This window comes from Elephas maximus, chromosome 2, assembly GCF_024166365.1.
Source record: "Elephas maximus indicus isolate mEleMax1 chromosome 2, mEleMax1 primary haplotype, whole genome shotgun sequence".
Classification (NCBI taxonomy): domain Eukaryota; kingdom Metazoa; phylum Chordata; class Mammalia; order Proboscidea; family Elephantidae; genus Elephas; species Elephas maximus.
The window spans coordinates 154,784,615-154,808,672 of NC_064820.1; the positions used below are offsets into that span (position 1 = coordinate 154,784,615).

Genomic DNA, 24,058 nt, shown 5'->3' on the forward strand with positions numbered 1-24,058 from the left:
GCTTTAGCAAAAAAGAGGAAGACCCTCAATGAGATGGATTGACACAGTGGCTACAGCAATGGGCTCAAACATAAGGATTGTGAGGATGTTGCAGGACCAGGCCGTGTTTCGTTCTGTTGTACGTAGTGTCGCTATTAGTCGGAACTGACTTGCTTTAGCTTCATCCTACAGATTTTGATATGTTGTGTTTTCATTTTCATTCATTTAATGTATTTTAGTTTCCCTGAGATTTCCTCTTTGACGTATAGGTTATACAGAACTGTGTTGTTTTATTTCCAAGTGTTTAGAAATTTTCCTGTTGTTATTTATTTATTTATGATGTTGATTTCTAGATCAATTCCAGTATGGTCAAAGAACACATTGTGTATGATTTCACTTAAAATTTTTTTTTTAATTTGTTTCATGACCCAGGATATGATCAGAATGTTCCATGCGTGCTTGAAAAGAGTGTGTATTCTGCTGTTGTTGGGTAGAATATTCTATAACTGTTGGTTAATGGTATTGTTCACTTCTGTATCCTTGCTTATAGTTGTTTCAGTTGTTGAGAGAAGAATGTTGAAGTCTCCAACTAAAATTGTGGATTTTTCTATTTTACCTTTCAGTTCTATCAGTTTTTGCTTTATGTATTTTGAAGCTATGTTGTTTGGTATATACACATTTAGGATTGCTATGTCTTCTTGGTAGATTGACACTTTTATCATTATGCAATGTCCCTCCTTGTCCCAGCAATTATCTTTGGGTACATACACATTTAAAATTGTTAAATCTCTTTGACAATTGGACACTTTTAGCATTTTGAAATATCTCTATCTCTGCTAATATATTTTGTACCAAGGTCTACTTTTTTGAATATTAATATAGCCCTTGAGCATTCATATAATTAGTGTTTTCGTGGTATATCTTTTTTCATCCCTTATATAGAAAGTGCATTTTCTGTTGATAGATATACTTAGTTCTTGCTTTTTTTTTTAAGCCAGTTTGACAATCTCTGCCTCTTAATTGAAATATTTAGACCACCTACATTTAATGTAATATTGATATGATTGGATCAGTCTACCATCTTGGTATTTATTTTCTTCTTATCCTTGTTGTTTATTCCTTCTTTCATCTTTTTCTACCTTCTTTTACATTAACCGACTATTGTTTAGTACCCCACTTTATCTCTGGTATTAGTTTATTATATATCTTCTTTGTTTAATTTTTTAAGTAATGGTCCCAGGACTTACAATATGCATCTTTCACTTATTACCATCTACTTTCTAACAATATACTTTCATTTCCCACATCTGGTTTTTTGAACTATTGTTGTCGCACATTTTATTTCCGCATGTATTATAAGCCCCACAATATGCTGTCATTATTTTTGCTTTAAATGGTTAATTATCTTTTAAAGAAATTAAAAAGTGAGAGGAAAAGTCATTAATATTTACCTGCATTTTTATCATTTATGTCACTCATTTCTTTATGTAGATGCAAATTTCCATCTGGTGTCATTTTCGTTCAGCCTGAAGAATTTCCTTTAACATTTCTTATAGTGCAGGTCTGCTGAGCATGAATTTTCTCAGCTTTTGTTTGTCTGAAATAAAAATCTTCATTTTAGAATTCTGTGTTGACAGGACTTTTCTCTTTCAGCACTTTAAAGATGTTGGTCCTCTGTTTTTTGTCTTGTATTGTTTCTGATGAGAAGTTTGCAGTCATTCTTATCTTTGTTTCCCTATACTTGATGCTTCTTTTTTATCTGCCTGCTTCTAACTTTTTTTCTACCATTGGTTTACAGCAATTTGATTACTATGTACCTTGGTGTATTTTTCTTTATGCTTACCTTACATGGGGTTTTTTGAACTTCTTGAATCTGTGGGTTTATAATTTTCTTCAAATTTAGAAAGTTTTGGGCACATTTATGCATATATTATTTCTGCTTCCCCTCCAACACCACCACCAAACCCTGAAACTCCAACTACACTTATGTTAGATCACTTGATATTTTCCCACTGCTCATTGAGGTTCTATTTTTTCCCCCAGTCTTTTTTCTCTGTGTGCTTCAGCTTGGGTAATTTCTATTGCCATGTTTTCAAGTTCAGTGATCTTTTCTTCTTTAAGGTCTAATCGGCTGCTAATCCCGTTTCATGAAGTTTCCATTTCACATATTGTATTTTTCACCTTTAGAAGTTCCATTTGAATCTTGTTTTTGTTTCATTTCTCACCTCATTATCTTCATGTTTTCCTTTAAATTCTTGAGCATATGTATAATAGCTGTTTTAAAGTCCTTGTCTGCTAATTTCATCATCCCTGTTATTTCTATTGATAATTTCCTTTCTGGTTTTGGGTGAAAATTGGCTGCTTTTTTACAGGTCTAGTAATGTTTCTATCTCTAAAAGATACATTTTTGAGTGTTTGGATTTTGTTGCCTTTCTTTAAGAATTTTTTTTTTTTATGTGTGTGTGGTAAATAGTATGTGGTAATAAAACATTTGCCATTTCAACAATCTTCACGTGTTCAGTGACATTAAATATGTTCATTGTGTTGTTCAACCATCACCATTCCTGAAGTTTTCGATCGCCCTTCAGAGAAGCTCATAGCAGATACATGAGAAAATGCTCTCGATCATTAGCCATTAGAGAAATGCAAATGAAAACTAAGATGAGATTCCATCTCACTCCAACAAGGCTGGCATTAATCCAAAAAACACAAAATAATAAATGTTGGAGAGGCTGCAGAGAGATTGGAACTCTTATACACTGCTGGTGGGAATGTAAAATGGTACAACCACTTTGGAAATCTATATGGCGTTATCTTAAACAGTTAGAAATAGAACTACCATACAACCCAGAAATCCCACTCCTCAGAATATACCCTAGAGAAATAAGAGCCTTCACACAAACAGATACATGCACACCCATGTTTATTGCAGCTCTGTTTACAATAGCAAAAAAGCTGGAAGCAAACAAGGTGTCCATCAATGGATGAATGGTTAAATAAATTGTGGTATATTCACACAATGGAATACTACGCATCGATAAAGAACAGTGACGAATCTGTGAAACATTTCATAACATGGAGGAACCTGGAAGGCATTATGCTGAGCGAAATTAGTCAGTTGCAAAAGGACAAATATTGTATAAGACCACTATTATAAGATCTTGAGAAATAGTATAAACCGAGAACACATACTTTTGTGGTTACGAGGGGGGGGGGGAGGGAGGGAGGGTGGGAGAGGGTTTTTTACTGATTAATTAGTAGATAAGAACTGCTTCAGGTGAAGGGAAGGACAATACTCAATACATGGAAGGTCAGCTCAACTGGACTGGACCAAAAGCAAAGAAGTTTCCAGGACAAACTGAATGCTTCAAAGGTCAGTGGAGCAAGGGCGGGGGCTTGGGGACCATGGTTTAAGGGGACTTCTAAGTCAATTGGCAAAATAATTCTATTAAGAAAACATTCTGCATCCCACTTTGAAATGTGGCGTCTGGGGTCTTAAATGCTAACAAGCGGCCATCTAAGATGCATCAATGGGTCTCAACCCACCTGGAGCAAAGGAGAATGAAGAACACCAAGGTCACACGATAACTAAGAGCCCAAGAGACAGAAAGGGCCACATGAACCAGAGACCTACATCATCCTGAGACCAGAAGAACTAGTTGGTGCCCAGCCACAACCGATGACTGCCCTGACAGGGAGCACAACAGAGGACCCCTGAGGGAGCAGGAGATCAGTGGGATGCAGACCCCAAATTCTCATAAAAATACCATACTTAATGGTCTGACTGAGACTAGAGGAATCCCAGTGGTCATGGTCCCCAAACCTTCTGTTGGCCCAGGACAGGAACCATTCCCGAAGACGACTCATCAGACATGAAAGGGACTGGGCAGTGGGTAGGAGAGAGATGGTGATGAAGAGTGAGCTATTTATATCAGGTGGACACTTGAGACTGTGTTGGCATCTCCTGTCTGGAGGGGGGATGGGAGGATAGAGAGAGTTGGAAGCTGGCAAAATTGTCACGAAAGGAGAGACTGGAAGGGCTGACTCATTAGGGGGAGAGCAAGTGGGAGCATGGAGTAAGGTGTATATAAACTTATATGTGACAGTCTGACTTGATTTGTAAATGTTCACTTGAAGCACAATAAAAATTAATTAAAAAAAACAGATTATTAAACAGAAAAAAAAAAAGAGAAGCTCAGTGTTCCCTAATCATTGTGTCTTTAAGGTTTGTTTATTTATTTATTTTGTCTTTAAGAATTTTTGAAGTTTGTTTTGAAAGGCAGTTAAGTTACCTGCAGATAAGATTGATCTTTTCAAGGCTTGTTTTTAGGCTTTATGAGGGAAGGTTTAGAGTACTCTTTGCTTTGGGCTAGTTTGTCTCTATTACTACGTTGTAATTCTTCTGATTGCTTTGTGTATCCAGCAGGGTCTTTTTATTCTAACTAGATGGAACAAACATTTCCCAGCCCTATGTGAGCTCTGAGAATTCTTCAGTTAATAGCTCCCTGGCAATTGTTCTTTGCCCAGCCTTGATAGGCATGCTCAGATTAGTACTCAGTCAAAGACCCAAGAAGGCGCTTATCCAGATTTCTGGAGTTCTTTCTTTGTGTAGCTTCATTCCCTTTGATACTCTGTCCCTCAAATTCTAGCTAGCTCAGTTTCTACAAACTCTAATCTCCACTTCTCAACTCAGCACAACCAGTGTGTTGTTATTCTTTTATTTCTCTTTTGCTAGTCTGAAAATTACTTCTGGGCAAAAAAAAAAAAAAAAACAAACTGGAGATCCTAGGACTCAGTTCCCTTCCTTCCCTTCTCTCAGAGATTATAGTCCTTCACTGCCTGTTGAGCTAATATCTAAAAGCATATTTTGATCAGATGATTTCTCAAGCTCCACACTAGTTACTCACTCAAGATCAGCAGCAGAAGTTTGCACTTTGCTATATCAATTTATAGAGATCTTCGTTGTTTTTTTTTAAGTTGCATAGAACTCCATTGTGTGTATACATATCATAGTTTATTCCAATCAACTGGTAGTTAGCCAATTAGACAGTTTCCAATGTTTTTTGCAATTACAAATAATGCTATAATGAATAACATGGTGCATATGTATTTTCATAATTTTTTTTATTGTGCTTTAGGTCAAAGTTTACAGTTCAAGTTAATTTCTTACACAAAATTTGTACACATATTGTTATGTGACGTTAATTGCAATCCTGTAATGTGACAGCACACTCCCCCTTTCCATCCGGCATTTCCTGTGTCTACTCAGCCATTTCCTGTCCCTTCCTGCCTTCTCATTCTGCCTTTGGACAGGAGCTGCCCATTTGGTCTCATGTATCTGATTGAACTAAGAAGCACACTCTTCACAAGTATTATTTTATGTTTTATAGCCCAGTCTAATATTTGTCTGAAGAGTGGGTTTTGGGAATGATTTTAGTTCTGGGTTAACAGAGTGTCCAGGGGCCATAGTTCTGGGGGTTCCTGCAGTCTCAGTCAGATCATCAAGCCTGGTCTTTTCACATGAATGTGAGATCTGCTCCGCACTTTTCTCCCACTCCATCCAGGACTCTATGTTGTGTTCCCTGTCAGGGCAGTCATTGATGGTAGCTGGGCACCATCTAGCTCTTCTGGTCTCAGGCTGATGGAGTCTCTGGTTTATGTGGACCTTTTGTCTCTTGGGCTAATATTTTCCTTGTGTCTTTGGTGTTCATTCTCCTTTGCTCAAATAGGTTGGGACCAATTGATGCATCTTAGATGGCTGCTCGCAATTTTGAGACCCCAGATGCCACTCACCAAAGTGGGATGCAGAACATTTTCTTAATAAACTTTGTTACGTTAATTGACCTAGATGTCCTCCAAAACCATGGACCCCAGGCCCCAGCCCTGGCTACCATATCCCTCAAAGTGTTTGGTTATGTTCAGGAATCTTCTTAGCTTTTGCTTTGGTCCAGTTGTGCTGACTTCCCTTGTATTGTGTGTTGTCCTTCCCTTCACCTAAGATGATTCTTGTCTGCTATCTAGTTAGCGAATTCCCCTCTCCCTCCCTCTCCACCCTTGTAACCATCAAAGAATGTTTCCTTCTGTGTTTAAACCTTTTTTTAAGTTCTTATAATAGTGGTCTTATACGGTATTTGTCCTTCTGCCTGTCATTAATTTCACTCAGCATAATGCTGTCCAGATTCATCCATGTTGTGAGATGTTTCTTGGATTTATCATTGTTCTTTATCATTGCATAATATTCCATTGTGTGTATGTACCATAATTTGTTTAGCCATTGGTATGTTGAAGTCACTAGGTTGTTTCCATCTTTTTGCTATTGTAAACAGTGCTGCAAGGAACATGAGTGTGCATATATCTGTTGGTGTGATGGCTGTTATTTCTGTAGGATATATGGGTTTTTATATTCCAAGGAATGGGATGGCTAGATTGTCTGGTACTTCTATTTCTAGCTTTTTAAGGAAGTGCCAAATTGTTTTCCAAAGTGGTTGTGCCATTTTACATTCCCACCAGCGCTGCGTAAGTGTTCCAGTCTCTCTACAGCCTCTCCAAAATTTATTATTTTGTGTTTTTTTTAATTAGTGCCAGCCTTGTTGGAGTGAGATGGTATCTCATTGTAGTTTTGATTTGCATTTCTCTAATGGCTAATGATCGTGAGCATTTCCTCATGTATCTATTAGCTGCCTCAGTGTTTTCTTTGGTGAAGTGCCTGTTCATATCCTTTGCCCATTTTTAATTGGGTTATTTGTCTTTTTGTTGTCAAGATACTACCATATCTTGTAGATTTTAGAGATTAGACCTCTGTCAGATATGTCGTAGCCAAAAAATTTTTCCCATCTGTAGTTTCTCTTTTCACTCTTTTGGTGAAGCCTTTCAATGAACATAAGTGTTTGATTTTTAGGAGCTCCTAGTTATCTAATTTCTGTTCTGGTGTTTGTGCATTGTTAGTTATGGTTTGTATTCTGTATATGCCATGTATTAGGGCTCCTAGTGTTGTCCCTATTTTATCTTCCATGATCTTTATTGTTTTAGATTTTGTATTTAGATCTTTGATCCATTTTCAGTTAGTTTTTGTACATGGTGTGAGGTATGGGTCTTGTTTCTCTTTTTTGCAGATGGATATCCAGTTATGCCAGCACCATGTGTTAAAGAGACTGTCTTTTCCACATTTAATGGGCTCTGGACCTTTGTCAAATATCAGCGGCTCATAGGTGGATGAATTTACATCTGGGTTCTCAATTCCATTCCATTGGTCTACGTATCTGCTATTGTACCAGTACCGGCCTGTTCTGACTACCATGGTGGCATTATAGGTTCTAAAATCAGGTAGTGTGAGGCCTCTTACTTTGTTCTTCTTCAGTAATGCTTTACTTATCCAGGGCCTCTTCCTTTTTCATATGAAGTTAGTGATTTGTTTCTCCATTTTGTTAAAATATGCTGTTGAAATTTGGGTCAGGATTGCATTGTATCTGTAGATCGCTTTGGGTAGAATTGAAATTTTCACAATGTTGAGTCTTCCTATCTATGAGCATGGTATTTTTTTTTAATAATTTTTATTGTACTTTAAGCAAAAGTTTACAATTCAAGTCAGTCTCTCACACAAAAACCCATATACACCTTGTTACACACTCCCAATTCCTCTCCCCCTAATGAGACAGCCTGCTGTCCCCCTCCACTCTCTCTTTTCCTGTCCTTTTCGCCAGCTTCTAACCCCCTCCACCCTCTCATCTCCCCTTCAAGCAGGAGATGCCAACATAGTCTAAAGTGTCCACCTAATCCAAGAAGCTCACTCCTCACCAGCATCCCTCTCCAACCCATTGTCCAGTCCAATCCATGTCTGAAGAGTTGGCTTTGGGAATGGTTCCTGTCCTGGGCCAACAGAAGGTCGGGGGGCCATGACCACCGGGGACCTTCCAGTCTCAGTCAGACCATTAAGTCTGGTCCTATGAGAATTTGGGGTCTGCATCCCACTGCTCTCCTGCTCCCTGAGGGGTTCTCTGTTGTGTTCCCTGTCAGGGCCGTCATTGGTTGTAGCCGGGCACCATCTAATTCTTCTGGTCTCAGGATGATGTAGTTGCTGGTTCATGTGGCCCTTTCTGTCTCTTGGGCTTGTAATCACCTTGTGTCCTTGGTGTTCTTCATTCTCCTTTGATCCAGGTCAGTCGAGACCAATTGATGCATCTTAGATGGCTGCTTGCTAGTGTTTAAGATCCAGATGCCACTCTTCAAAGTGGGATGCAGAATATTTTGTTAACAGATTTTATTATGCCAATTGACTTAGATGTCCCCTGAAACCATGGTCCCCAGACCCCTGCCCCTGCTACGCTGGTCTTTGAAGCATTCAGTTTATTCAGCAAAATTCTTTGCTTTTGGTTTAGTCCAATTGTGCTGACTTCCCCTGTACTATGTGTTGTCTTTCCCTTCACCTAAAGTAGTTCTTATCTACTACCTAATTAGTAAGTACCCCTCTCCCACCGTCCCTCCCTCCCCCCTCTCGTAACCACAAAAGAATGTTTTCTTCTCAGTTTAAACTATTCCTCAAGTTCTTATAATAGTGGTCTTATAAAATATTTGTCCTTTTGCAACTGACTAATTTCACTCAGCATAATGCCTTCCAGGCTCCTCCATGTTATGAAATGTTTCACAGATTCGTCACTGTTCTTTATTGATGCATAGTATTCCATTGTGTGAATATACCATAATTTATTTATCCATTCATCCATTGATGGGCACCTTGGTTGCTTCCATATTTTTGCTGTTGAAAACAGTGCTGCAGTGAACATGGATGTGCATATATCTGTTTGTGTAAAGGCTCTTATTTCTCTAGGATATATTCCAAGGAGTGGGATTGCTGGATCCTATGGTAGTTCTATTTCTAGCTTTTTAAGGAAGTGCCAAATCGATTTCCAAAGTGGTTGTACCATTTGACATTCCCAGCAGCAGTGTAGAAGTGTTCCAATCTCTCCACAGTTTCTCCAGCATTTATTTTGTGTTTTTTGGATTAAAACCAGCCTTGTTGGAGTGAGATGAAATCTCACTGTAGTTTTGATCTGCATTTCTCTAAAGGCTAATGATAGTGAACATTTCCTCATGTATCTGTTAGCTACCTGAATGTCTTCTTTAGTGAAGTGTCTATTCATATCTTTTGCCCACTTTTTAATTGGGCTATTTGTCTTTTTGCAGTTGAGTTTTTGCAGTATTATATAGATTTTAGAGATCAGGCGCTGATCAGAAATGTCATAGCTAAAAACTTTTTCCCAATCCATAGGTAGTCTTTTTACTCTTTTGGTGAAGTCTTTGGATGAGGATAAGTGATTTTTAGGAGCTCCCAGTTATCTAGTTTTTCTTCTGTGTTCTTTATAATGTTTTGTGTACTGTTTATGCCATGTATTAGGGCTCCTAACATTGTCCCTATTTTTTCTTCCATGACCTTTATCATTTTAGATTTTATATTTAGGTCTTTGATCCATTTTGAGTTAGTTTTTGTGCAAGGAGTGAGGTATGGGTCTTGTTTCATTTTTTTTGCAGATGGATATCCAGTTATGCCAGCACCATTTATTAAAAAGACTGTCTTTTCCCCATTTAACTGTTTTGGGGATATCAGCTGCTCATATGTGGATGAATTTATGTCTGGATTCTCAATTCTGTTCCATTGGTCCATGTATCTGTTGTTGTACGAGTACCAGGCTGTTTTGACTATTGTGGCGGTATAATAGGTTGTAAAATCAGGTAAAGTAAGGCCTCCTACTTTGTTCTTCTTTTTCAGTAATGCCTTATTTATCCAGGGCCTCTTTCCCTTCCATATGAAATTGGTGATTTGTTTCTCCATCTCATTAAAGAATGTTATTGGGATTTGGATCGGAATTGCATTAAATGTATAGATCGCTTTTGGTAGAATAGACATTTTTATAATGTTAAGTCTTCCTATCCGTGAGCAAGGTATGTTCTTCCACTTACGTAAGTCTCTTGGTTTCTTGCAGAAGTGTACTGTAGTTTTCTTTGTATAAGTCTTTTACATCTCTGGTAAGATTTATTCCTAAGTATTTTATCTTCTTGGGGGCTACTGTAAATGGCATTGATTTGGTGATTTCCTCTTCGATGTTCTTTTTGTTGGTGTAGAGGAATCCAACTGATTTTTGTATGTTTATCTTGTATCCTGATACTCTGTGGAACTCTTCTATTAGTTTCAATAGTTTTCTGGAGGATTCCTTAGGGTTTTCTGTGTATAAGATCATGTCATCTGCAAATAGAGATACTTTTACTTCTTTCTTGCCAATCTGGATGCCCTTTATTTCTTTATCCAGCCTAATTGCTCTGGCTAGGACTTCCAGCACAATGTTGAGTAAGAGTGGTGATAAAGGGCATCCTTGTCTGGTTCCCGATCTCAGTGGGAATGTTTTCAAGCTCTCTCCATTTAGGGTAATGTTGGCTTTGTATAAATGCCCTTTATTATGTTGAGAATTTTCCTTCTATTCCTATTTAGCATGGTATGTTTTTCCACTTAGGTAGCTCTCTGGATTTCTTGCGGTAGTGTCTTGTCGTTTTCTTTGCATAGGTCTTTTACTTCTCTGCTTAGGTTTATTCCTAAGTATTTTATCTTCTTGGGGGCTATTGTAAATGTCTTGTATACTGATGCTTTGCTGAAATCTTCTTTTAGTTCCAGTAGTTTTCTTGTGTATTTTTTAGGGTTTTCTGTGTATGTATTTTCATAATGTTTAAGATGTATATTCAGGGTAAATTCCTAGAAGTGTAATTGCTTATATAGTTCTGTTAGATATAACTAACATCAAACATACACTGTACCGTGAGTAGTACCATGTTGCATTCCTGCTAGCAATAGATGAGAATGCTGGTTTCCCGTAGCCTCATTTACAGAGTATGATGTCAAACATTTAAATTTTTCCCAATCTTATAGGTTAAAAAGATAATATCTCAGTATAGTTTTAAGTATAATTTATCTCATTTTAATGAAGTGAAATACCACCTTTTCATATGTTTAAGACCAAGTTTAAATATTCTTAAAAATTGTTCGTGTCTATTGTTATTTTTCTATTAAATTTTTTGAGCTTTTTATCTTAACTTTTAAAAAAGCTCTTTGTATATTAGTGATATTAGCCCTTCATCAAAAATAATGTTGCATGGAAGCAACCAAGGTGTCCATCAACGGATGAATGGGTAAATAAACTGTGGTATATTCACACAATGGAACACTACGCATCGATAAAGAACAGTGACGAATCTGTGAAACATTTCATAACATGGAGGAACCTGGAAGGCATTATGCTGAGCAAAACCAGTCAGAGGCAAAAGGACAAATATTGTATAAGACCACTATTATAAGATCTTGAGAAATAGTATAAACTGAGAAGAACACATACTTTTGCGGTTACGAGGGCGGGGAGGGAGGGAGAGAGTTTTTTACTGATTAATTAGTAGATAAGAACTGCTTTAGGTGAAGGGAAGGACAACACTCAATACATGGAAGGTCAGCCCAATTGGACTGGACCAAAAGCAAAGAAGTTTCCGGGATAAAATGAATGCTTCAAAAGTCAGCGGAGCAAGGGCGGGGGTTTGGGAACCATGCTCTAAGGGGACTTCTAAGTCAATTGGCAAAATAATTCTGTTATGAAAACATTCTGCATCCCACTTTGAAATGTGGCGTCTGGGGTCTTAAATGCTAACAAGCGGCCATCTGAGATGCATCAATGGGTCTCAATCCACCTGGAGCAAAGGAGAATGAAGAAGACCAAGGTCACACGACAACTAAGAGCCCAAGAGACAGAAAGGGCCACATGAACCAGAGACCTATATTATCCTGAGACCAGAAGAACTAGTTGGTGCCCGGCCACAACCAGTGACTGCCCTGACAGGGAGCACAACAGAGGACCCCTGAGGGAGCAGGAGATCAGTGGGATGCAGACCCCAAATTCTCATAAAAATACCATACTTAATGGTCTGACTGTGACTAGAGGAATCCCAGCGGGCATGGTCCCCAAACCTTCTGTTGGCACAGGACAGGAACCATTCCCGAAGACAACTCATCAGACATGAAAGGGACTGGACAGTGGGTAGGAGAGAGATGCTGAGGAAGAGTGAGCTAATTATATCAGGTGGACACTTGAGACTGTGTTGGCATCTCCTGTCTGGAGGGGGGATGGGAGGATAGAGAGAGTTGGAAGCTGGCAAAATTGTCACGAAAGGAGAGACTGGAAGGGCTGACTCATTAGGGGGAGAGCAAGTGGGAGTAAGGAGTAAGATGTATATAAACTTATATGTGACAGACTGACTTGATTTGTAAACGTTCACTTGAAGCTCAATAAAAGTTAATAAAAAAAAAATAATAATGTTGCAAATATTTTCTCCCAGTATGTCATTTGCCTTTTCTCTTTGCTTGTGATTTTTTTTTTTTGCATGATAACCTTTTTTCTCTTTATTTTTATACAATCAAATGAAGCAATCTTTTCTTGTATTGCGTCTAGGCTTTGAGTCATAATTAGAAAATGTTTCCCTACACCCAGGTTATAGAAAAATTCATCACTTTTCTTCTAATACTTGCATATTTTTACTTTTTACATGTAGATTCTTTATTTGGGGTTTATTTGTGTGTGTGGTGGTGTATGGATATAATTTTATCTTTTTTTTTCCAAGTGGTTATCCAGTTGTCCCAATTACCATTTATTTAAAAATTTCATCTTGAGACCTAGACTATGGCTTTCCACAAGGCAGACACCAAGTTTAATTCAGTACATTGCCTGGCACATAGTGGTTGATCAGTTAATATTTGCTGGATAAAAGAACTACTGTATATCTCTAACAAAGGACCTGTAATGCAGGATATATATTAAGAACTCCTAAAACTCAATAATTAGAAAATAAACAATTTACTTTTTAAAAAATGGGCAAAAGTTTTTGACAGTTCACTACAAGGCAATGCAAATAGCCAATAATCACATGGAAGAAGTGCTCAGCATCCTTAATCATCAAGGAAATGCAAATTAAAACCATAATGAGCTATTGTTACATACCAACCAGAATGACCAAAATTAGAAAGACCCAACAACACCAAGTGCTGAGTATGTGGAGCAATTGGAATTCTCTTCCATTGTTGGTGGGACTGCAAATTGTATAGCCACTTTGGGAAAGGTCTGTATGTTTCTCATAAAAATAAATATACATCAGTCCTATAATGTCCAGCAATTCCACTCTTACATATTTATCCAAGATAAATGAAAACACATGTCCTCAAAAAGACTTATACAAGAATGTTCATATCAGTGTTATGCATAATCATCCCAAACTGGAAGCGATCCAAATGTTTATTAACAGCAGAATGGATAACCAAAGTGTGATATATGCATACAATGGGATCCTATTCAATAGTAAAAAGGAATGAACCATTGATGCATGCAACAACATGGACAAATCTCAAAAACATTTTGCTGAATGAAAGAAGTACTGCTCAGAATAGGGCATATTAAATGATTCCATCTATATAAAGTTCTAAACAGGCAAAACTAATGTACCATGCAAAATGTCAGAATAACGGTTGCTTGGGAGTTCAAAGTGGGGATTAACTGAGAAGGAGCACAAAGGAATTTCTGAGGTGATAGAATATTTTATAACTTGATAAGGATTTGGGTTACACAGCTGTTTGCTTTTGTCAATGATATCATATGCATGCTGAAGCGTTTAAGGCTGAAGTACACTGGTGTCTTCAAGTTACATGAAGTGCTTTAAAAAAATAGGATGCGAAGGCATTATGCTGAGTGAAATTAGTCAGAGGCAAAAGGACAAATACTGTATAAGACCACTATTATAAGATCTTGAGAAATAGTATAAACTGAGAAGAACACATACTTTTGTGGTTACAAGGAGGGGGAGGGAGGGAGGGTGGGAGAGGGTTATTTACTGATTAGTTAGTAGATAAGAACTACTTTAGGTGAAGGGAAGGACAATACTCCATACACGGAAGGTCAGCTCAAATGGACTGGACCAAAAGCAAAGAAGTTTCCGGGATAAACTGAATGCTTCAAAGGTCAGCGGAGCAGGGGCGGGGGTTTGGGGACTATGGCTTAAGGGGACTTCTAAGTCAATTGGCAAAATAATACTATTATGAAAACATTCTGCATCCCACTTTGAAATGTGGTGTCTGGGGTCTTAAGTGCTAACAAGCAGCCATCTAAGATGCATCAATGGGTCTCAACCCACCTGGATCAAAGGAGAATGAAGAACACCAAGGACACAGGTGATTACAAGCCCAAGAGACAGAAAGGGCCACATGAACCAGCGACTACATCATCCTGAGACCAGAAGAGTTAGATGGTGCCCGGCTACAACCAATGACGGCCCTGACAGGGAACACAACAGAGAACCCCTGAGGGAGCAGGAGATCAGTGGAATGCAGACCCCAAATTCTCATAAAAAGACCAGACTTAATGGTCTGACTGAGACTAGAGGAATCCCGGCGGTCACGGTCCCCAAACCTTCTGTTGGCCCAGGACAGGAATCATTCCCGAAGACTACTCATCAGACATGGAAGGGACTGGACAATGGGTTGGAGAGAGATGGTGATGAAGAGTGAGCTACTTGTATCAGGTGGACACTTGAGACTGTGTTGGCATCTCCTGTCTGGAGGGGAGATGGGAGGGTAGAGAGGGTTAGAAACTGGCAAAATTGTCACGAAAGGAGAGACTGGAAGGGCTGACTCATTAGGGGGAGAGTAAGTGCGAGTATGGAGTAAGATGTATATAAGCTTATATGTGACAGTCTGACTTGATTTGTAAACGTTCACTTAAAGCTCAATAAAAATTATTAAAAAAATAGGATGCATTAATAATAGGGATTGATGGATGGAAAGGTATGTGATAAGCAAATATGGCAAAATGTTAGAAATACTAGTAGAGTCTAGGTGGTGGGTATATGGGTGTCTGCCATGCAACATTTTCATATGTTTAAAGGTTTTCATAATAAAATTTTGGGCAGAAGAAATTTTATCTTTGTCCCTGTGATTTGAAATAACATCTTTATCACGTACTAAATTTCTATGTTTCCAGTAGGTTTTAATGATCAGAAAGACATGCTCCTTTCTTACTCAAAATTGCCAGTATATATTGAAGTGAATTACTTCAATTAGAAAAAATAAACAACTCAGTCATATAAGGCTACTCATTTGGTGAGAACTGATAATAATATAGATAGCAATATACTAGCAATATGCTGGGGCAAAATTGAATAAATTCTACCACTTTAAGGAGAATTTAGGTCTCTTGGGGAATTTCCATATGGAAAAATTTAATACGTTTTTTGCAAGTAGTTTCCTGACATTTTTAAGATTTGTGATATAATAAACAGTGAGGGGGTATTAATGTGGTCAAGACTAGAAGCGAATAACACTCAGGTCGGGGGAGGAAGTGTAAATGTCTTTTCAAATTTTTAAAAATTATTGTTTATAGTTATGAAATCACTGTTTATACTTCCAAAATATTTTGATGAGATAATTTCTTATATTCTAAGGGTAGATAGAATGGAGGTCTTAAAAAACTTATTCTTAAGACTCATAGATGATCTTTTCAAACCAAAGTATGCAAAATATTCAGCTAACCTTCAGATAAAAATCTCCCACTTTCCTAAACTGGGGTATATGTTTGATTGATCTATTGGTTATTTTTTATATCATTTCTCCTTAAATGATACACTTAAGTTGATAGCATCTTGAGCAGGATTTTTTGATATTATTGACCCTCGTGAAATAATATTACCTAACATTTATTGAGAGCGTCCTCTGTGCTAGGCTGGGCCAGCTTCATGGACATGTGACCTGTGCAGTCAGTCACAAAGGGCCTTGCTTAGTTTAGTGCTCTTCTGTTACCATCTTGAAAGTCTTAATAATTGTTTAACAAGGAGCACCTCTTCATTTTGCAGTGGCCTCATAAATTGTGTAGCTGGTCCTGGTGCCAATCACTATGTTTGGCAAGGGGAGTATATAATCTGATTTATATTTTTGAAAAATCATTCAGGCTTCCGGGTGTGAAATGGATTTTAGAGAAAGCAAGAGAGGAAGAAGACCCAGGAGGAGGTTCTGACAATATTCAAGGTGGCTTTGACTTAGGTGGTGGCAGTGGCAAAAGGAAGAAGTTATAGATTCAGGATGTATTTTGGAGGTAGTAAGCATTGAACTGGTAATGAATTGTATGTGGACATGCAGAAGAAGATGCTAAGAGTGGCTCCTGAATTTCTGACTTGAGTAAACTACGTAGTTAGATGGAAGTGCCATTTACTATTTGAGAAAGGTTGAAGAAGGAACAGATTTGAGAGTATAGTTAAAAGCTGAGTTTGACATTATACTAAGTGAAAAAAGCCAGACCCCCCCAAAAAAAAGACTACACATTTTTAGTTCCATTTTCATGAAATTTCTAGGCAAAACTGTATAGACAGGAAGTACATTAGTGGTTGCCTGAGGCTGGGGGTAGGAGCAAGAATTGACTGCAGACAGGCATGAGGGAACTTTTGGAGGTGATGAGGGTATTCTAAAACTGGTTTGCAGTGTTGGTTGCACAAATGAAAAAATTTACTAAAAGTTATTGAATTGCATGGGTACATTGTATAGTATATAAATTATAAAGCTGTTAAAAGTTTTTAAAAATATTAAGACAACAAGGCTTCACTCTTGATCGCCATATTACATTCACTTTGCATTTTAAAAGTTTATTATGTTTGCTGTATCTGCATAGGTCAGAAGCTTTCGAAATTATAAAACAGAGAGGGAAGAATATGGAAACTAGAAAATTATATCAATACTGTATATGGGTGCTTCCATTTCCCCTGGATATAAGTGACATAGCTAGCTATGCCATCTTTGTTTTTTTTTTTTTTTTTTGTCCATTGTGAGTCATATTACCATATCTTATATGGCTGTAGCAAGTAAGAGGTCATTAGGTTAAGAAACAGTTTCAAAAACATATAAGTAATGTTTCAAGAACAATTTTTTGACAATGGATTCTTAGATATGACACCAAAAGCATGTCTAAATTAACAAAAGATAAAATAGATAAATTGGATATCATCAGAATTAAAAATGTTTGTGCATCAAAGGATTTTATGAACAAAGTGAAGAGACAACTCATAGATTGGGAGAAAATATTTGGGAACCATATATCTGATAAGAGTTTAGTATCCCAAAAATATAAAGAACTTCCACAACTCAAGAACAACAACAAATAAAAACCAATTAAAAAACTGGCAAAGGTCTTGAATAGGCATTTCACCAAAGAAGATATACAAATGGCCAATAAGCACATAAAAAGATGCTCAACGTCAATAAAAAAAAAAACCTGTTGCCATCTAGTCAATTCCAACTCATAGCGACCCTATAGGACTATATAGGAGTAGAAGTGCCCTGTAGGGTTTCTAAGGAGTGGCTAGTGGATTCGAACTGCTGACCTTTTAGGGCAATGCAAATCAAAACCACTTCACCCCCACTAGAATGGCTATTATTAAAAAAAAAAGGGGGGGGGGAGGAACAACAAGTGTTGATGAGGATGTAGAGAACTTGAAACCCTCATCCATTGCTGATGGGAATGTAAAATGGTGCAGCTGCTGTGAAAAACAATATGATGCTTCCTCCAGGAGTTAAACATAGAACTACCATATAACCCAGCAATTCCACTTCTAGGTGTACACCCAGGAGAATTGAAAGCAGGGACTCAAACAGATACTTGTACACCAGTGTTTATTGCAGTATTATTCACAATAGCCAAAAGATGGAAATAACTCGTGTCCATCAACAGATGAATGGATAAACAAAATGTAGAAATACGTACAAAGGAATACTATTAAGGCATAAAGAAAAATTAAGTTCTGATATATGCCATGGGATGGATGAACCCTGAAAACATTACGTTAAGTAAAATAGGTCAGACACAAAAGGGCAACTATTATGTGGTTCCATTGACATGAAATATCTAGAATAGGCAAATGCATAGAGACCAAAGTTTATCAGTGGTTACCAGACCTCGTTTGGAGGGGAAAATGAGAGGTACTGCTTAAGGGGTACTGCGTTTCTATTAAAGATGATGAAAAAATTGGAAATAGATAATGGTGACGGTTGTACCACATGAGGAACATAAATAATGTCACTGAACTGTACACATAAAAGTGATTGAAATGGCAAATGTTTTGTTATATATATATTTCATCACAATAAAAAATTATTCTTAATCAACCATAAAAAAAAAAAAAAAGAAACCATTTCATGAGGCTTACTGGTAGCTTGAAGTAGTGAATTATCTTCCAGAAATGCTTACTACTAGAGAGACTAAAAACATACAAGTGAATATATATGGTGGTGCAGTAGTTAAGAGCTGGGGCTGCTAAGCAAAAGGTCAGCAGTTTGAATCTACCAGCCACTCCTTGGAAACCATATGGGGCAGTTCTACTCTGTCCTATAGGGCCTCTATGAGTAGGAATCAACTCAACCGCAAAGAGTCTGGGTTTTTTTTTTTTGGTTAGTGTATTTTATGACACCTATTTCATTAACATGAATATTTGCTATATTAATAATTATTAAGTACCTACTCTGCTACGCACTGTGGATACCAAAAGCAAAACAAAACCTGTTGCTGTCAATTCGATTCCGACTCGTAGCGACCCTACAGGACAGAGTAGAATTGCCCCATAGGGTTTCCAAGGCTGTAACTCTTTACAGAAGCAGAATGCCACAACTTCCTCCCATGGAGTGGCTAGTAGGTTCCAGCTGCACACCTTCCAGGTTGCAGCTGAGTGCTCAACCAATGCACCACCAGGGTTCCTTACTGTGGATACTAGGGTCATCCAAACAGACATGGTCCCTGCCTTTCTGGAGCTTTTATTTTTAGCGGGAGAGGAAGATGTTATGTTTAAACAAAAAATAATTATGAAAACTTAAATTGTGATAAGTTCAATGAAAGAAAATATAAGGTGTTCTGAGAAAGAACAAAAGATCCTGGTTTCAAGTGGGTCATATTGAAGACCTCTACTAGGAAATAATATTTAAACCGAGACTAATAAGATTTGTAAGAATTAGCAAAGCAAAATAGAACTGCCCCATAAGTCTATAATCTTTATGGAAGCAGATCCCCAGGCCTTTCTGCCTCAGAGAGGCTGGTGAACTCAAACCACTGACCTTTTGGTCAGCAGCCCATTGCTTAACCACTGTACCACCAGGGATCCTCTTAAAGCAAAGGGAAAAAAGAAAAAATTTGAAGGGGGAGGGAGGGGAAAAGAAGCTTTCTTGGGAGAGGAACAGCTTGCATGGAAGGCCCTGAGGCACAAAAGAGCCTGACTGAAGACAACATTGAAAAGCAGTGTAATACTGAGAGAGAGGGAGAAGGCATGAGAAAGAACCTTGTATACTATGCAAAGGATTTGGGTTTTTTTCTCCCAAGGGCAATGAGACGCTGCTGAGAAGTTCTGAGCTGCAGAATAGTATGATCCAATTAACACTGTAAGAAAATCTCTTTGGCTACTGTGAAGAATGTATCCAGGAGGGTTTTGCTGGCTTATAAAGAGGACTTAAGAAAACCATGGGCCCTATTATTGATGGGAAAATTGCTTAAATTTTTAAGATAGTTTGCCAAAACAAGATCGTAAACTAAGTGATGGTGAATGGAAAAAATGATTGATAAATCAGTATGTCTCTGTATAACTCATTAGGCCAGTGCTTCGCAAACTTTATTGTGCATTCAAATCACCAGGTGTTTTGTTCAAATGCAGATCCTGGTTCAGTAGATAGGGAGTAGGGCATTTTTGCATTTTTAACAAGCTCCCAGGTAATGCCTATGCCACTGGTTCTTGGTTCAAACTTTGAGTAGCAAGTAACTGGGCTATATTCTATGTATAGAAATATATATATATTATACTCCAGAATATATGAAATATGTTCTTTATGTCAGCTTTCTTGGTGGCCTGACCAAGTGTCAAACTTGAATATTTAAAATTGATTTTAAGAGATTAAATTAGTGAGGGCATATAGAGGCAGATCATATGAGGCTTTTCATGTCTTCAGCGACTATCCTAAAAACACTTATTTCCTATCTACCTATCTAACCTGTCTGCCTACCAACCCGCCTGTGTTCAAAGTACAATTAATTATACTTCAGAAAGGGCTATGTACAATCAAAAGGATGTCCAAGACAAGTATACAAAAATAGTATGAGACTCTGAAATTTTAAATCTAGTATCTAAGAGGGTGGTTTGCATCATTAATTGAGGCTTACTCTCTGCTGGACACTTTATCGGCCTTATTCATTTGATAGGATAGGAGCCCCAGGAAGCTAAGAAGTTAGTTTCTTATCTAAGGGCGTACAACTCAGCTCTGGTTTATTTCATAGCTGACTCTCTTATTCCTTATGCTAACATTGCTCTTTTGTCTGGTTACTAGGATCCTAGATGCAGAAGACTGAGGCTTTTATTCTGTGGCCAAAGGCTTTGTATTCCTCTAAAGACTTCATGGATCTTTGCTATCATTATCTATCATTTTATAAAGGTTCTAGGTGGTCAATAGGCCTGGCTTTTTTGTTTTTTGTTTAACCTTTATTACCAATGCAACTTCTCCTTGTGGCATATCAATCCAGGACCTTGAGGAAAGGATTGATCATGAAAGGAAAACGTTTGAAATGATGCTTTAAGATTGAGATGATGCTCTTTGGGAAAGTCAGTAGGAAAATGTCACCTTGCTCGCTGGTTCTTAAGAAATGAGAGCTAAACGACATCCAGTTTTAAGAGAAATTAAATCTGAATTATATATTTTAATTTCATAAGAAGGAGTTAAACCAAATGGATAGTAGCTCCTGTTGATTTGCTCCGCTGAGGAAGTGACAAGAATTTCTACAGCCTCATTTTGTAAAAGACAAAACAAACTAAAAACATCTCCACAGAAATGCCAAATGCCTCCTTACACCTAGGGTCTGGCTAGATCGATTTTACCCAGCCTTCCAACAACTCAAAATTGTTGGCGTTTTTCCAGACAACGTTGTGTTGTTTTCGGTTTGGTTTGATCCCTCTTCTTCCGATTAAAGAAAGCGGTTAAAGTGTTTAACAAGCCTTAACTTGACTTGGAGACTTGCAGAGCGGTCAGTTCCATCGCCCTGCAGTTGGCTTTCCAGGTTAAGGTAAAATTCCGATGTCGGGATATGCCAAGGCGTTGTGAAGGAAAACTCTGGAAGGAAGCCAAAGGTAAGTGAAGTTCCTGGTGCTAGCGCGAGTCCCGCTCAGAGAACTGGCGCTAGCGCATTCTTTGTGCAGTTATTGGCTGGGACTGTGTGTGCCGCTGTCGTCCAATGAAGACGCTGGAGATCTGGCCCCGGCCGGTCCCCCTTTCGGCGCCCCGGGATGAGGCAGAGACTGAACAGCCGGAGAGCAAATCAACGGCATCCAGAAAGCCATGTCCGACTCAGCGCCCAGCGCCCAAGCGCTAACCCACTGAAAGTTTCTCAGCCAAACAGCCGGGACAATCTGGACCCCACTGAGAGGAACTGCTTTTGAGTGAGATGGTCCCAGCGGGCTGGAGGAGCGGACTGGTAAGCACCGGGAGAGTGGTGGGAGTTTTCCTTCTGCTTGGTGTCTTGCACAAGGCGTCCGCCGTCATTCGCTATGAGATCTTGGAGGAAAGAGAGAAGGGTTTCGCAGTGGGCAACGTGGTCGCGGACCTGGGCTTGGATCTCGGCAGCCTGTCAGCCCGCAGGCTCCGGGTGGTGCCCCGAGCTAGCCGAAAATTCTTTGAGGTGAACTGGGAGACCGGAGAGATGTTCGTGAATGACCGCCTGGATCGAGAGGAGCTGTGTGGGACACTGCCCTCCTGTACTGTAACTTTGGAGTTGATAGTGGAGAGACCACTGGAGTTGTTCAGGGCGGAAGTGGTGATCCAGGACATCAACGACAACAATCCCTCTTTCCCTGCCCGGGAAATGAAATTGGAGATTAGCGAGGCTGTGGCGCCGGGGACGCGCTTTCCTCTGGAGAGCGCGCACGATCCCGATGTGGGAAGCAACTCTCTACAAACCTATGAGCTGAGCCGAAACGAGTACTTTGCGCTGCGTGTGCAGACACGGGAGGACAACACAAAGTACGCGGAGCTGGTGCTGGAGCGCGCCCTAGACTGGGAGCGAGAACCAAGTGTCCAGTTGGTGCTGACGGCTTTGGATGGAGGAACTCCGGCTCGCTCTGCCAGCCTTCCCATTCGCATCACTGTGCTGGACGCAAATGACAATGCCCCCGCCTTCAACCAGTCCTTGTACCGGGCGCGGGTCCCGGAGGATGCACCACCCGGCACTCGCGTGGTGCAAGTCCGTGCAACAGACCTGGACGAAGGCCCCAACGGTGAGATTATTTACTCTTTCGGCAGTCACAACCGTCCTGGCGTGCAAGATCTATTCGCTTTAGACCTTGTAACCGGGATGCTGACGATCAAGGGCCAACTGGACTTTGAAGACATGAAACTCCATGAGATTTACATCCAGGCCAAAGACAAAGGCGCCAGTCCCGAAGGAGCACATTGCAAAGTTTTGGTAGAGGTTGTGGACGTGAATGACAATGCTCCGGAGATCACAGTCACCTCCGTGTACAGTCCAGTCCCCGAGGATGCACCTCTAGGGACTGTTATCGCTTTGCTCAGTGTAACCGATTTGGATGCTGGGGAGAATGGGTTGGTGACTTGCGAGGTTCCACCAGGTCTCCCCTTCAGCCTTACTTCTTCCCTCCAGAATTACTTCACTTTGAAAACCAGCGCAGCCCTGGATCGAGAGACCATGCCAGAATACAACCTCAGCATCACTGCTCGAGATGCGGGAGCCCCTTCCCTCTCAGCCCTTACGACAGTGCGGGTCCAAGTGTTGGACATCAACGACAACCCTCCTCAATCTTCCCAATCTTACTACGATGTTTACGTTGAGGAAAATAACCTCCCCGGGGTTCCTATACTAAACCTAAGTGTTTGGGACCCTGATGCCCCACAGAATGCTCACCTTTCCTTCTTTCTCCTGGAGCAAGGAGCTGAAACTGGGCTAGTGGGACGCTATTTCACGATAAATCGTGGCAGTGGCGTCATATCATCCTTAGTGCCCCTAGACTACGAGGATCGACGGGAGTTCAAATTAACAGCTCATATCAGCGATGGCGGCACCCCAATCCTGACCACCAATATCAGCGTGAACATATTTGTCACTGACTGCAATGATAATGCCCCCCAAATCCTATGCCCCTGGCCAGGCGGGAGCTCGGTGGTGATGTTGCCTCGAGGTTCTGCTGTAGGCCACATAGTCACACGGGTGGTAGGCTGGGACGCAGATGCAGGGCACAATGCCTGGCTTTCCTACAGCCTCTTGGGTGCTCCCAACCAGAGCCTTTTTGCCGTGGGGCTTCACACAGGTCAAGTCAGCACTGCCCGCCCAGTTCAGGACACAGATTCGCCCAGGCAGACTCTCACAGTATTGATCACAGACAATGGGGAGCCATCGCTGTCCACCACTGCGACCCTGACTGTGTCAATAACAGAGGAATCCCCGGAGGCTCAGGCCGAGTTCTCCTCTGGCTCTGATCCCCGGGAGCAGAATAAAAATCTCACCTTTTATCTACTTCTTGCTCTAATCCTGGTCTCCGTGGGGTTCGCAGTCACGGTCGTGGGAGTCATCATATTCAAAGTTTACAAGTGGAAGCAGTCCAGGGCCCTATACCGAGGCCCGGTGAGCTCCCTGTACCGAACACCAGGGCCCTCCATGCACGCGGACGCTGTTCGGGGAGGCCTGATGCCACCACACCTTTACCATCAGGTGTACCTCACCACCGACTCACGCCGCAGTGACCCCCTGATGAAGAAACCCAGCGCCTCCAGCCCGCTGGCCAGCTGCCAGAACACGCTGCGGAGCTGCGATCCTGTATTCTATAGGCAGGTGTTGGGTGCAGAGAGCGCCCCTCCCGGACAGGTAAGGGTTGGCAGGTCAGCCCTGAATGACAATGCTTTTTTGATACTTGCACCATGTTCACGAAGGTATGGGGCCGCTTTTTTTTTTTTTTAGGTTGTGCTTTAGGTGAAAGTTTACAGCTCAAGTTA

General features: G+C 40.0%; 1 protein-coding gene across 21 annotated transcripts in view; it reads left to right on the top strand.

Annotated features, from left to right (window-relative positions):
* The window catches only part of LOC126070084 (protocadherin gamma-C4), a 166,448-nt gene that overhangs the window by 112,217 nt on the left and 30,173 nt on the right, over window positions 1-24,058 (top strand). The window contains exon 2 of one of the 21 annotated variants that reach the window (XM_049873905.1): window positions 20,393-21,503. The exons of 19 other annotated variants lie outside the window; for them this stretch is intronic. In XM_049873905.1, the coding sequence (XP_049729862.1) occupies window positions 20,393-20,515 (123 nt within the window). In that variant the 3' untranslated portion in view covers window positions 20,516-21,503. Of the gene's footprint in view, window positions 1-20,392; window positions 23,931-24,058 lie in introns of those variants that run through there. One more of the 21 variants, XM_049873887.1, reaches the window with a different exon arrangement.